The sequence below is a fragment of the Lepidochelys kempii genome, chromosome 26 (genome assembly GCF_965140265.1).
Source record: "Lepidochelys kempii isolate rLepKem1 chromosome 26, rLepKem1.hap2, whole genome shotgun sequence".
Lineage (NCBI taxonomy): Eukaryota > Metazoa > Chordata > Testudines > Cheloniidae > Lepidochelys > Lepidochelys kempii.
In genome coordinates, this window is record NC_133281.1 from 12837435 (window position 1) to 12852777 (window position 15343).

The window sequence follows — 15343 nt, forward strand, 5'->3', positions numbered from 1 at the left end:
TATTCAGGAGTAGCTATTAGACTTTAAATTCACACCCTTCCTTAGTCCTAGTTAACTTTCAAGTGTAGACAAGCCCTTAGAAAAGTTGCACCAGTTTAGGGCTTGTCTACACTCACAAGTTAGAATAAGTAGAGAATCCAAGACCATGGAACAGATAGTTACTTTTATATTGGTGTGTATTTTACACTAGCCAAGATACAAACAATGGTCATGACTTTCAGAAGTTGTGAGTAATCCTGGGTGCCCCAGCTTGTGGGTGCCCAACTTGAGACACCTTAAAGAAGTCTGACATTCACAGGCAGGAGCTGAGCACTTTCCAAATATCAGGCCCTTTTTAGTGGTCTCAAATTGGGGAATCCAAAAATCACTCGGCACTTTTTGAAAATATTTTCATATCTCGGCACCAGACAAGCACTGAATGCCTCATTATTAAGAGACATGGTTCTTATCTGGTTTAATTCCACTGAAGTTTAATGTCATGAAAGTGGTCACCCTTAACAACTTGACAATTTTGCCATTGAATAAAGGGATATTGTTACTTCTATTTACAGTTATCCTTATACTTACTGTAGGAAATACATTGAATACTACAAATTCTGAGCCAAGTTCTTACGGGTGACTATGATTATAGAATCATAGAATATCAGGGTTGGAAGGGACCTCAGGGGGTCATCTAGTCCAGCCCCCTGCTCAAAGCAGGACCGATCCCCAATTAAATCATCCCAGCCAGGGCTTTGTCAAGCCTGACCTTAAAAACTTCTAAGGAAGGAGATTCCACCACCTCCTTAGGAAACACATTCCAGTGTTTCATCACCCTCCTAGTGAAAAAGTTTTTCCTAATATCCAACCTAAATCTCCCCCACTGCAACTTGAGACCATTACTCCTTGTCCTGTCATCTGCTACCATTGAGAACAGTCTAGATCCATCCTCTTTGGAACCCCCTTTCAGGCGGTTGAAAGCAGCTATCAAATCCCCCCTCATTCTTCTCTTCTGTAGACTAAACATCCCCAGTTCCCTCAGCCTCTCCTCATAACTGATGTGTTCCAGTCCCCTAAGCATTTTTGTTGCCTTCCGCTGCTCTGTGATGCGTTGCTCTGTATATTTTATAGAGCACTTTAACTTTCCCCAGAATTGTAGTGGCGCTCCTAAGCAGTGCCATGTGACTAATTGCATTTGCCTGCACACGAGAATTGCTCAATGTATTAATAAGTATTTTGGTTTATTCTCTTCAACATTTCGATTCCAAGTACAATGCTATTAACGTAACAGCTCTGGACTGGACCCAGCTGAGTAAGAAGGAATGTCTAAAGTATGGCGGAAGCCTAGTAGGGAAATCCTGTAAATTTGTTCCTGACTTAGCCCTCATGTCCTTCATCCTCTTCTTTGGGACTTATTCCATGACTGTAACGCTGAAGAAATTTAAGTTCAGTCGCTACTTTCCTACAAAGGTAAGAAAAAATACAAAGCCCATGAAACCCATCTGTAGTTCAGTTTCCACCAAAACCTGTAAGCTGGTCCCTTTCGGAGTGACACGGGGAACTTGAAATACAGATCATGGCTTCCAGTCCTGCATTTGGATCTGCATGGACAGATTCTTATGCCTGGGTGTTGTCCCATCAAAGTCAGAGGGCTTCTCTACAGGCACAAAGGCCGACCCGGTCAGATCTAATTGCAGGATCAGGGTCTTATTGAAGCAATGTGCAGGTCAGAGAGGGGAGGGGAGAATATGAAAAAGAAGTAGAAGCATGCAAGATTTCTAGTTTGGGTGTTTGGGGTTGGTTTTGTTTTTGTTTTTTTTATTATGAACATCTCTTTAGCTTGCCCCATGATTTGTAATTAGACACCTGTTCAAAGGAAATTAATTTTATTTTATAGAAATCCATGCAAACATTTTCATATTAGCTTTTATCCTTCCCTTCCACACACTTTATTTTACAGCAACAAAATTCTGAGCTTAACCTATCCAGCAGGTGTCCTTTAGATTATTAAAAATGAAAGAATGTAAAAATCCAGTATGCTGCTTGCTATGGATGTTCTTTGTTGGGTTTTGCATTTCACCTACTTTGGACAATGAAAATCTGTGAAGTCAGTTTTGCTTTTATTTATGGTCCATTTCACTTTTGGATGTAGCAATGTTGGTCTGCAAACACTGCATACTGCTTTCATTAGGATGCCTTTTTTGAGTTATGGGAACATTTTTATTAGTGATAGCTTTCATAATGGCAAGTTTTTAACATTTAAAATTCAGGATCAATTTAAGATGCCCACATACATTTCACTTCCCATTTCTGTGAAGTCTGCGTCTCTCTAAAAGATTCTTGAACTTTTTCTATGCATACAATTCATTTACAAGTAGCAGAATCCGAGCCACCAAGAGCTGATATTTCTGCCAACTGCAGAATTACGAGGAATAGAGCCATGTTTCTGAGTTTATTTTTTCTACATCTGACAAGTGAACGTTCTTGAAACTTTGCATTAACTTGCTGGAAAACTACAAGTTGCTGCCATTTAAAAACCCTCTTCCAGATTTCAATTGAGGATTTGATGTTTTAATAAAGCAATGTGCCAATATTGCCAACCTGAAAACATAAGCTTTTTTTTTTTAACTGTTTTGTTTTAATTTGCCTTCTGATTTGTGAGCTTTTAAGCTGCGCTTGGTCACATTTCCAAGCTTTTCTCCACAACCAGAAGGACTAGGAACATTTAAATGAAAGCTGAGCGTTTCACATATTCACATGACTCCTGGAGCTTGGGATTTAATAAAACCAGCATGTATTGTGAGACGAGCAATAAAATCACGAAAACTGGTAATGCTGATGTGGATGCTCTGACTTACACCAGTGCAAATCAAAAGTAACTCCTTTGACATCAACAGAGTTATACCTGTATGAGAAGGAGATCAGGCATGTGTGTCTCTTAATGTCCCTGTGGTGTACTGCATGCTTGGAGATCTGTAAACCACCCTGTTTAACCAGCCTTTCCCTCCCAACCCCATCTGCCTCTAGGTCAGGGCCTTCATTGCTGATTTTTCCATTGTCTTCTCCATTCTGCTGTTCTGTGGAATAGATGCCTGGTTTGGCCTGGACACTCCAAAGCTGCATGTTCCCAGTATAATTAAGGTTTGAATGTAGCAGTTTTGAAGTTCTTTCCTCTCCTGATTTCTGTCCCTTCCAATTCCTTTCAGCTAACCCTTGAGACTGTCCTTCCAACAGCTACATTAGGAATGGGATGAAAGGGATTCAGTTTCCAAAACACTTTATTGGCTGATCCGATTTTTCAGTGGCGAAATTATTGGCAAAAATATTTCTTGAGCACCCCGTCTCCCCCAGCCATCAAATTTATGGACATTGAACATCCAGCCTCAGTGATATATGTGCAAACATCACATAGAAGGAAGTTTATCCCCTGGCACACAATATACATTGATTAGAGCAGGGGATGGGAAGGATGGGTCAGTGGTTAAGGAGCCAGGATGGGATTAGATCTGTGGTCAATTCCCTGCTCTGCCACAGACTTTTTATGTGACCTTGGGCAAGTCACTTAGCCTCTCTGTGCCTCAGTTTCCCCTCTGTAATATGGGGATAATAGCATCCCCATTAAAGAATGGAAGGTGCTCACAAGGTAACAGTGTCCATATGAGTACCTTAGGTAGATATTAATCATTCACTCGGAAATGACTCCAACTCCAGCTGATGCAAGCTGATACTGATCTCAGTAGATACCCATTCCATTTCTCTGTTGAAATGAATCGGCTAACACTGCGTCTCACACAAATTATTTTCATTCTCTGATTAATGCTCGAACTCTGCCACTTTTCTGCCTTTTCTTTGTGTTTGATTTGTGCTCTCTCTCTCTCTCTGTAGCTACGCAAACTTATTAGTGACTTCTCTATCTTCATGTCCATACTAATGTTCGTTGGTCTCGATGTATTGTTTGGACTGAATACTCCTAAACTGCAAGTGCCTACCGATTTTAAGGTAAAATCACTAGCGTCCCTTTCGAAGTATTCAGCTCTCTCTGACAAGATGCATATTGTTACAAATCTGCGGCTGTGTTAGGATGTCACAGTTAGTTATTATTGCTGTTAATTATTTTATGAGCATAGCGCCCGGGGGGGGGTGGGGGAGGAGAGTGGAAGGAACTGTCCTGTTCAGGGCACCATCTTGCTAGGTGTTGTACAAACACAGAACAAAGGCACTGTCCCTGCCCCAAAGAGCTTACGCTCGAAGGGTATGTCTACGCTATGGAGACTATCGGGGTACAGCTAGGTCGCCGAAGCTATGCCTCTCTAACCCCTTAAAGAAAAGGAGGACTTGTGACAGGGATAGCTCAGTGGTTTGAGCATTGGCCTGCTAACCCCAGGGTTGTGAGTTCAATCCTTGAGGGGGCCATTTAGGGATCTGGGGCAAAAATTGGGGATTGGCCCTGCTTTGAGCAGGGGGTTGGACTAGATGACCTCCTGAGGTCCCTTCCAACCCTGATATTCTATGATTCACAAGTACCTTAGAGACTAACCAATTTATTTGAGCATAAGCTTTCGTGAGCTACAGCTCACTTCATCGGATGCATTCAGTGGAAAATACAGTGAGGAGATTTATATACACACAGAACATGAAAAAATGGGTGGTGTTATACACCCCTGATGGATGTAGCTATGTTGACCTCACTTTTAAGTGTAGACCAAGCCTAAGTATAAAGCTATGTCTACACTACAGACTTCTGTCGGGCAGGGATGTGAAGAGGTGTGATTCCGGACCGACAGGGTAGTGCTGGCAAAAGCCACTAGTGTAGACACTGCACTTTTACCACTCTAGCTTGTTTCATTCGTGTGAGGTGGTCTAACAATGCCAGTCCAGAGCACAGCTTTGCTGACCTAAGCAGTGTCTGTCCCAGGAGTGCTTTGCCCATATGGCATACCAGTATTCTTACACCAGGAAAGTGCTCCTAGTGTAGACGTGGCATGTCGGGGCTAGTCAATGCTACACAGACTAGAGCTCACACACCTAACCAACATAGCTATGCTGCTAAAACTTTGTCGTGTAGACCGGGCCATGCAGTAGACAGATAGGGGAGCACGAGAAGCAATGAGACAATGCTTGTGACTATGTTCTGCACCAGGGTTGTTCAGAAAACCATGCTGAAATGGGGACAGAATGCCCGCAGCACTTCTGGCTGCCAAAGCCCAGACCCCTAGCACTTGAGCTAAAGGAGGATCCCTTGAATGTTAGTGGCACAGTGCCTGTGGCTATGACCCACATTTGAGCAATTCTAATTCCATCCAGTAGGGGGAAGTGATGTGCATACCTGCTAGCCAGTTCACCACGCTGTGATTGTGGGTCAGAATGGTTATCCAGTGGTTCAGGAGGGTGGTGGTCAGTTCCCAATGCGGATTAGGTTCCGATTGTCCTGGAACAAGATTACGCTCACAACAGACTCCGGTTTTTGTATTCTTCCAAGATTTCATACAAATTTGCCCAAATGCAATGGCATTTTCTTGAAATGTAATTTTTATGACCCAGAATCAGAATGCAGCATGCAATAACCCTTGCCTTGCTCTATGTTTTTAGCCCACTCGCTTAGATCGAGGATGGTTTGTGTTCCCGTTCGGTAAGAATCCATGGTGGATCTACTTGGCCAGCGCCCTTCCAGCTCTGCTGGTTACCATCTTGATCTTCATGGACCAGCAAATCACAGCCGTCATAGTCAATAGGAAGGAGCACAAACTGAGGGTATGGCTTTTAATGGTATCTGGAACTGGTGTAAACCTATTCAACAAACCATAGAACAGACAGAAATGGGGCCATCTTCTACCCTTGATTACACATGTGCTTCAACAGAAGTAACTGGGCACATGTAAGGGTAGAATTTGGTGCTCTATGGACATTGGAATCAATGCTTACCTCTCCGTTTGTTCATATGAGGTGAGCTTAGCCCCTGGACAGGACTATGCTAGTCAAAATAGGGTCTAGGTGGGATTCAAGAGGTTCATGAATGCTGTGCTGCTCTTTAAGTGTGGTGTGTCCTGGTGCCTTCTAAAGTGTGTTCTCTAGAGAAATGACTCTTAAATCTTGGAGCAATCTAGACAGACGATTGGGATTTGGGGTCTGAGCTCTGCTTTGTGCAGATTATGAAAGGGTGAACTAGCAAGGTCCTACTACAACAGAATTCCAGCGTAGCACCCACCATATGGCCACTAAAATTATGGCTGTTTTGTTTACCTCTTGGATCTTAATGCCAGGGATTAGCTGCAAAAAACGAGCTCTTTAATTATCAAGATAATAAGGTATGGGAGGGATATAAACCAAACTCTAACAGAAGGTCAGGGACGCAACTGCAAATGATTCCATAATTGTCCACGCAGAGCTGTCTTACACCTTCCTCTGAAGCAGCGGATACTGCCCCACTGTCAGAGACAGGATGCTGGGCAATGTGGACTGCTGGTTTGATCCAGTCTGGCAGTTAGAGAATCAGCTCTTTGGGGCAGGCGCTATCTTATTGTTCTGTTTGTATAGTGCCTGGCACAGCGGGGTCCATGCCTTGGGTTCCTAGGAGCTGCAGGAATAGAAATAAATCGTAATTCCTGTCTTCTCCTCAAACTGGTTCTATTTTCAGGTGCAAAACCCTTACATTTCATTGGGGTGTTTTGGTGAAATTAGAGCACTTCTGAAATGTCAAGGGAGAAAAGCTCAGTCTCTGTAGTTCTTTAGACAGGGATGTTCAAAGGCACTGAAGGGAGTTTGGTCTCCAACTTCCACTGAAACTCAATGGGAGGTGGGTGCCAAGTTCCCTTGCTCTCCTCTTGAAAATCCCCCCCTTGGGAGCGGTGTTAAACATTTCACACTCTGGAGCAGAGAGGATGGGGTCAGGCCCCCGTTGCCTAACCAGAAACCTGCTCTGTTGCAGAAAGCGGCAGGCTATCACCTGGACTTGTTCTGGGTAGGGGTCCTGATGGCCGTGTGCTCGTTCATGGGGCTGCCTTGGTATGTGGCGGCCACGGTCATTTCCATAGCCCACATCGACAGCTTAAAGATGGAGACGGAGACCAGCGCGCCAGGGGAGCAGCCCCAGTTCCTGGGAGTGAGGTGAGGGCTCTCACAAGGCCATGCCACTATCCGTTCATATCCAAGTCTAGCGTGCAGCTACCTTGGTTTGGAGAGCGGAGGCCGAGGGCGCCACGAAGCAGCATGCAGGTCGGGTAGGTTGTAATCCCGGCATGCTTCTAGCTACAGAAATGGGAGCCACGTTTCCAGCACCTCAAGTTAGTTGTTATGGGCTATTCCCCAGAAGAGCTGTATTTTGCACCACCTCATTGCAGGGCAGTAAATTTTGGGCGCCTGCAAAGCGATTCCATTAAGGGCCTCTGGGTGCAATGGGCAGGGTGCTGCATGCAAACCCTTTTCCTCCCCACCTGTCTCAAATCTCTTTGCAGGAGGGGCAGACCTAAGTAACAGACCAGATTCTCCCCTGCCCTTTGTGCCTTTTGTAGCTACTGACTCGCATGCACAGCGGCTGTAAAACACCCCCAGAACAGAGCTCTCTGTGCTGGTGCTCGTGTGTGTGGAATCCACTTCTTGCTCACTTTGCACCGGGGTAAATTGAGGTGTAAGGCGTGTGGAGAATCGGGTCCAGAGGCTGGGCTGTGTTGGCAGTGTGTGTGGAGGAAGATGGGGGATAGCGTCCGGGGTTCAGCCAAATTAAAATGGAAACCCCCTAATTCCCAAGCGCTCTCCATGACATCCAGCTCCTGCCCTGGACCGCATGGACCATGAGCAGGAAACTCTCACACTAGTATTTCAGCCTATCCCTGGTGGGGTCCCCAAGCATCTGGTCTCTCCCTGTAGCTTCAGGTCTGGCAGCAATACCCCAACAGCTCCTGTCTGGCTGAGAGTAGATGTGTCACGATGGAGCATGGCAGAGGGAAAGACCCGGGATATACTGTGTGCCAGAGTGCACAAGGGGTTAAGTGCAGTGTGAGCCAAAGACACTGTCACAGATGTGGAGCCCTGCAGCTCTAGCAGCAAAATCAGGAGAGGCCCAGGGTTGGCTGAATTTTGTCAGATTTACCAAAGGACGCAAGCCCCTTCTTCAAAAGGAGGCGAAATCTCATCGAAAGTCAGTGGGACATCAGGGCTTTCGCTCTTTGAGCTAAACTCCTGCCTGGTGATGTGATGACTTGGGGATTGGGAGTGCCATGGAAGTGCTTTTAAGGCCCTCTAAAATGTTGCAAACTGGGGGGTTTGCAGGACGTAGTCTCGTGCTGGTGGGATCGAGGCAATCTCTGGATTTGTTTTGCCTAATGCTGAATCCTCTCAAACGCTGCGGGTTTTAAAGTTTGACTCAGACCTCAAAGGTTACTGGGGTTTATTTCTCACAAAGAAAAGAATATGAGAGGGGGAGAGAAATTCAATAAAGAACTGGGTTGACAAACAGACCAGAGTAGGAGGGAGTTAAAGATCACACTAGGGAGACTGCAACAGGAGCAGAGAGCAGAAGAGAGGAATGTTGTAATGAAAACCTACCTAGAGGCAGGCTGGCTGGCTGTCTATCCCCATATATGTCCATCTGTCTAGATTCCTCTCTGTAGATGTCTGGCAATATAACAGGGTCATCTTTAAAGGTCAGCGGGCCTGTGGCCAGCTTCAATTATCAGATCCAGCTGGAAGGGGTCAGGTGTTTTCTAAGAAGAGCTAAGAGAGCTCAGTTGGGAGGCGGGAGAGCTAGAGATGGAGGTTAGTGCTTGTGGCAGGCACTGGAGTTAGGGAGAAGAGATGCATGGGGAAAGGCCCCTGGGTTCTGCGGCCTGCTTGGGTTGTGAGTTTTGTGTTTGAATGAATAAACCACGTTCTGCTGTTGGTCTTTCCTGGGCTGGGGAGACAGGCCAGCAGACCCACACACGCCCGTTGGTTCTCAATGTCCCAGCCGTTCATTTCACCCTAGGAACATAAGGCAAACACAAGAAGTTGTCCCACCCCGATGCCGCATTTCACTCTGCCTGTCTTTGCTCTTTGCCAGGGAGCAGAGAGTCACCGGAATCATTGTCTTTGTCCTGACTGGGATATCGGTCTTCCTGGCTCCAATTCTGAAGGTAAAATTTCCTCTTTCTACTTCACACAACATTCTTCACTGCACAGTTCGCTGTTGAAGGCCCAGGGGTCCAGTCAGCATTCAGATAACTATAAGACACCAAGCAGAATACAGGTCTGTGCTGAACCAATGGCCCAGTGAGGTATTGTTGGATTACGGTGGAAAGCTCTTCTTTTTTTGCCTTCTGGATAACTGTGCCAGAGAAGGGTCTCGGAATCCCACAGTATATTATCCCATGCACTAGATCATAGCCTGGCTCCCATTCCATTTTGACTCCATTTCTTGAAAGGGTAGGACATGCTCTCCTTTCTTGTGAAGTTATTGAGTTCTCTTTTAGACTGGCATGAAGTCCACCTAACACCCCGTTGACAGGTAACTACTGGAACAAACTGGGCTCGCTATGCTATGTGCCATGGTCACTCAGAACTTCATGTGAAGAGAACACAGATCCTTCTTCTCCTTGCCACTTGAGCTAAAGGAGAATCTTCTTTAGTGATATAGGGCCTATGACACACAGTTGTGCAGTTCTTTCTGTCTCATAGAAGGAACACTAATCAGTTGACCATAACAGTAATAGTCTCTTCTTGATATATGAGTACCAGATAAATTCAGGATGGCTTTGACTATTACAGGGTTTATAAATGAGTGTTAGCAATTATTTTCAGAGTTACCATCAGATTTTCTAGGTCCTGTACAAACAGCAAACAGTGATCCGAAAAGTAGTAAAACATTGTGGCCCTTGGTAGCTCACTAATGCAGCAGCAGATTAGCCCCTGGGCCAACGGGACCCATGCCCAGGGGCCCCGGGTCAATTGGTGGGCCCCGGAAAAATAGGTGCCCCCACCCACCAACCTGCTCCCCGTCAGGAGCACGGGAGGGAAGGGACGGTCCCAGAGCCCAGGGTCCAGCCTGAACCCGAACATCTGCGCTGCAAGTTTATAGCCCCTTTTAAAGCCCCATAGCCCAAGCTCTGCTGATCTGGGCCAGCCTCAGCTGTGCCGTGGGTCTTTTATCATAGTGTAGATCTGTACCCAGTAACTCAGTTCTGGGAACCTCAGCAGAGTGTCACATTGGCAGATGGTTTAGGGGGAATTCAGGACTGGGAAGGTGTTGGGGTCACCCAGCAAAAAGGAACTGGGCGGTGGGAGCCAGGAGGTAACTTGCGTGCTGGCTGTCTGTGTCAGGGCTCTGAGCTACACCAGGATAGCATTTTACGGCACCCGGAGTAACAGGGCAGGTGGTGACATGACCCCTTACAGGTGTGGCTTGACCTCCCCAAAACGTCAGAGCAGTATCCTGTTTGCTCAGCTCAGATGTGGTCCACTTCAAGTCAATCACAGTAGAAACGTTTGAAAAGGGGAAAAAACCTCCAAATGTAGGGCTCAATTGAGACTTTAGTAAGGGAGAGCGTGTGGCTGCATCTCCCCAGAAGCAACCCTAGGCATTCGTTTTGCCTCTTCTCTATATGGTATTTGTAGTACCCTGTCACTACAGCATCTATCTGCTTGATTGTGGACCAGGATTGTTTTTCAGCCAGGATTTCCCCCGGATGTCGTTCTGGACAAACACTGCTAGAAATGTTCTTTCTGCAGTGGTTCACAGGAGACATCTAAGCACCGTGTGCTTCTTTTTCCTCTGCCCACAGTATATTCCGATGCCAGTGTTGTATGGTGTCTTCCTCTACATGGGAGTTGCCTCTCTGAATGGCATTCAGGTAAGAATTTAATCTGTGTTACTGAGCTTGTTCCCTTCATGTGCTGCTACCATATTCCCAGTCTCCATCTTTATGCTCCTCATCTGTTTACACCACTTTGATAAAAACGGACTCGTCTATTGCTTATACCAATGCTATTAGCTGCAGAGGAAACTGAATGGACCCACGGGCAACCTCCTGTATGGTTAAGGGTGGAATTGGGTCCTTCCAATTGCTAGAGAGATCTGTAGTCAAGGGGAGGCTCGGAGCACTGAGAGTAAATGAGATACACTTCTTGGGACCTCTGTCCGTTTTAGGGTTTGGCCCATCAGCATAGTATCTGAGCATTTTCCACATAAGGAAGATTGGCTATAAGAGAATTTCAGGGAGTCTGTGGCTCTTTGCCCTTCCTCAGTTATAGAAAGCTCTGCTTTGGGGAGAGGGAGAGGGCAGTGGTTGATGCTATGAACATCATTCTGTTTATGGTGGAAAAGCTTTCTCAAATCCCTCTTCCCTTCTGGCGCATAATCCACCCCTCCCCATCAGCTGCAGACTTGCCTTGCATTGGGAAACTGACACAGAACCTGGAGACCGAGTGAAGGTCCTACAAAGTGCAGGAAGATTGACTCATCCAGACACATGGTTTATTGCCTGACTGATTAAGGGCTGTTCCTGGAAAGGAGAGACTGAAATTTAATCAGGCAATATTTGAAATTACTAAAACGTTGAGCTTGAAAAGAGCCTTTGGCTCAGGACCAAGAGTTGGCCATTCTAAGAACATTCTGTGAGCACTGCTGGATTTAGCTGGCTGTGGACCCAGGGATGCAGCAAAACCCTCCATGGGAATCACGCCCTCTTGCTTCACTCTGAGCTCTGGAGGGTGGTGTCTGAATGCAGACGTCCCAGCTCTTGTGGTGCTCAGATACTACAGTGATGAAGGGTGGATGGATAGAAGTGGGGTTGGGTCAGTTGGACAGGAGGATACACAGCAATTCCTTAAATGACCAGAATTTTTTGACATCCAATTCATGTTAACCCAAAGGATAATTTCAGTTTAAACATAGTGGGACAGAGTTTATCCCTGGTGTAATGTCACTGACTGTAATGGTGTTATCGGAAAGGAATTTGGCCCATTGAGTCTTAATCACTTTGGTTTGTTTGTTTGTTTTGTTTTTGAAATGGAGGTTAAAGCTATATTTAAGATAAAATTAGGCTCCAGGTTAATATGGTCTGAACTACAGAAACTATTTTAAGGCAGATGCTGTAGCTTTAGCTCCCAAGAGCATAAATACGAACTGAAGAGTTTGTTTGTGGAAACTACGGTTGAGTATTAGCACTGCACAAATGAGGAAAGATCATTTTCCTGGCTAATGCTTTATATAATTAGAACATGGGATTTCCAGAGCAGATCCCACTCCTGTCTCTAGCTGTGATCAATACCAGAGACTTCAGAGGAAGGTAACCCCCCAACTCCTATCCAATAATTCACTTGGCCAGGCATGCGGTGATACATTTGGCAGGGAGGTAGACAGGGGCTGGATTTCCTTCCTGACCTCTAGTGACAATCAGTATATGCCCTGAAGCATGAGATCTAATTACCCAGTCTTAACATGTGCAACCACAAACTGGATTGCAATGACCCTCTCCAGTTGAGAGCGTATTGTGTAAAAGATACAAAGAGCTGATCTAGTTCAGAAGGCATTATTCAGGGGGAGCTCTCTGGCCTGTGTAATGCAGGAAGTCAGACTAGCTGATCACAATGGTCCTTTCTAGCCTTGAAATCTGTGTAGCAGCCCATTGGGCTAGAGCTGAAGTCCTCATTCAGGCAAATCTCCCATTGGGCTTAATGGGAAGTTGGCCTAATTTGGGGCCAAGTAAGGACCATTCTGAGCCAAAACCTTTGGCAGGTGTCCGTGCAGCACTCTTCTCTCCAGCCAGCTCTTGACAGTTGCTCGTTTCAGAACCAAGCCCAGCTCAGCCTTTCCTCGAGGATGGCGAATAACACACGCCTTTTCCCTGGCAGTTCTGGGACCGCTGCAAGCTCTTCCTGATGCCAGCCAAGCACCAGCCTGACTATGCCTTCCTTCGCCATGTGCCGCTGCGCCGGATCCACCTCTTCACCCTGGTGCAGATCGTCTGTCTAGCCATCCTCTGGATCCTGAAGTCCACTGTGGCGGCTATCATCTTCCCTGTGATGGTAGGGCTGCTACACAAACTTGGGGGTTTCTTGGGACAGCTGGTGTGGGGAGGGGGTGAGCAGCTGGGGTCCCCATGCGGTCCCCTCCGCTCCATCCCCAATAGGGATACAACCACTGATCTTCCTGGGCTTTGTCTTTATTTTTAAATAGAGACCAAAGCCTTAAGGCAGCAGGTCTGTTTTTCTGAGTGTCAAAAGCCTTCTCTCAGCAGGTCTTCCCAGCTTCCCCCTAAAGCTCAGCCTTTCACCATATCCTTGAGTTGGGACTAAAGAGACTAGCTCATCTTCCTGGGATGCCGTCAGCACTCCACAAAGTGACCGGTATTAGCAGGTGCCTTCTCCCAAGATGAAAGGAGGTGTCAGCCTGGGGCTTGACATACCTTGAATCCCTTGGTTCCAGTCATTCAGTACTTCTGATGCAGATAGATTACATTCCATAAAGTTTCCCTCATGGGGAGTGTTTCATGTAACCAGCCACGGTTTTCTCTGGGGCTGCCAAGGTTTCATAGCGTGTCCTGAGGGGACAGCCACTTGTCTTGGTGCCCGCAGCCAGAAGCTCCAGGCCCCCTTCTCTGTTCTGCACTGGTCGGCCCCGCAGCTGCCCCTTCCCCACTGTGTTTTGTCGCTATAGCGCAAGTCAGAGTCTGTCCTGTTTTCTTCAATGGACTCTAGACATGAATCTGGATCTGTTCTGTCCATGTTGGCAGTGGTGGTTTAAATCTCTCTCCCTTTCCCCCCTTAGATTTTAGCCTTAATCTTAGTGAGGAAAATGCTGGATTTCGTCTTTTCCCAACACGACCTGGCCTGGATTGATAACATCATCCCCGAGAGGGAGAAAAAGAAGGAAGATGACAAGAAGAAGAAGAAGAAAGGCAACAAAGGGGAAGAGGAGAGTGAGGATGAGGTGTGTCCATGCTTGGGAGAAACAGCAAGGGGCTTACAGTCCATTAGTGTTACAGGTGTTCAGGGATGTTAATGTCACTCACTGGTTCCAGTGCTCAGATAAGGCCCTTAGGATTCTCCCACTTGCACAGCAGTTCTGTTCTGAAAAATAGTTCTGTCCAAACGGTATTGTGAGGGTCCATGTTAATCATGCCTCAGTTTCCCCATCTGTAAAATGGAGAGAACGATACAGACCTCCTTTGAAAAGCGCTTTGAGATCTACTCATGAAAGGTGTTTGAGAAGAGGTAGGTGGTGGTGGTCCTGTCTCTTTGATTTGCAGATTCAGTGTGCTCAGTTTCCAAGTTGAGAAGGTTTTTTGGTTTTTTTCAACCTGCCAAAGCTTGCAACTGGAAACTGAGAGTCAAGCAGGGTCTCTCTTGCATTATCTCCCAGGAATAAAACCACATTTTCCCCTCACGGACACCTGTGCAGACCTTCTGTGAAGAGCCCCAAATGCAACTGATTGCAATTTAAACAATTCTGTAGATGATGCAGAAGAAGCAATACAATCCAGCTCTCTCTCTCGGGGTCGGGTTGGCTCCGATGGGATAACAGGAATCAAAATCAGTAAATACCTGTTTATAGTACTAAATTGAGCAGGGCTCAACACAAACAGGGAGCAGATCTGCTAAGGTGGTACCATCTCTTACACAGTCACTCTTTGAGTAGAACCACACTTGGAACACAATTTGTGTTCCAAGTAGGGTTGTCAGGTGTCTGGTTTTCGACCAGAGTGTCTGGTCAAAAAGGGACCCTGGCGGCTCCGGTCAGCACCACTGACCGGATTGTTAAAAGTCCGGTTGGTGGGGTTGGCAGGCTCCCTGCCTGGCTCTGCACGGTCCCAGAAGCAGCGACATGTCCCTCTGGCCTCCTAGGCGGAGGGACGGCCAGGGGGGCTCTGTGTGCCGTCCCTACCCTATGCGCTGGCTGCAGCCCCAATTGGCTGGGAACCGCAACCAATGAGAGCTGTTGGGGCGCCACCTGCAGGTGGCGGCACCGTGCAGACCTGCCTGGCCACACCTCTGCCTAGGAGCTGCAGCCGAGGGACATGTTGCCACTTCTGGGGAGCCTTGCAAGGTAAGCGCCGCCCAGATCCTGTTCCTCACACCCCCTCCCACACCTCAACCCCCTGCCCCAGCCCAGAATCCCTACCCTCACCCAAATTCACTCCCAGAGCCCGCAGCCCACACCCTCCGCACCTCTGCCCCAGTCTAGAGCCCCCTCCCGCACCTGAACCCCTCATTTATGGCCCCACTCCAGAACATGCACCCCCAGCCCAGAGTCCGTAGCCCCCTCCGACACCCAACACCTTGCCTCAGCCCAGAGCTCCTCCCGTACTCCAGACCCCTCTGTTCCACATCCCCCAGCCCAGAGCACCCTCCTGCACCCCAGAACCTGCACCCCAGCCTCAGCCCAGAGTCCCTG

The 15343-nt window shown here is 47.1% G+C and overlaps 1 protein-coding gene across 14 annotated transcripts in view; it reads left to right on the plus strand.

The window, feature by feature from the left end:
* SLC4A5 (solute carrier family 4 member 5) overlaps window positions 1-15343 on the plus strand; it is a 126862-nt gene that overhangs the window by 93679 nt on the left and 17840 nt on the right. For 4 of the 14 annotated variants that reach the window (XM_073325092.1, XM_073325093.1, XM_073325098.1 and 1 more), the window contains exons 18-26: window positions 1249-1449; window positions 3007-3120; window positions 3865-3978; window positions 5569-5730; window positions 6905-7083; window positions 9014-9086; window positions 10731-10799; window positions 12802-12975; window positions 13718-13879. In XM_073325092.1, coding sequence (XP_073181193.1) covers window positions 1249-1449; window positions 3007-3120; window positions 3865-3978; window positions 5569-5730; window positions 6905-7083; window positions 9014-9086; window positions 10731-10799; window positions 12802-12975; window positions 13718-13879 — 1248 coding nt within the window. Of the gene's footprint in view, window positions 1-1248; window positions 1450-3006; window positions 3121-3864; window positions 3979-5568; window positions 5731-6904; window positions 7084-9013; window positions 9087-10730; window positions 10800-12739; window positions 12976-13717; window positions 13880-15343 lie in introns of those variants that run through there. The other 10 variants (XM_073325096.1, XM_073325097.1, XM_073325100.1 and 7 more) reach the window with 6 other exon arrangements.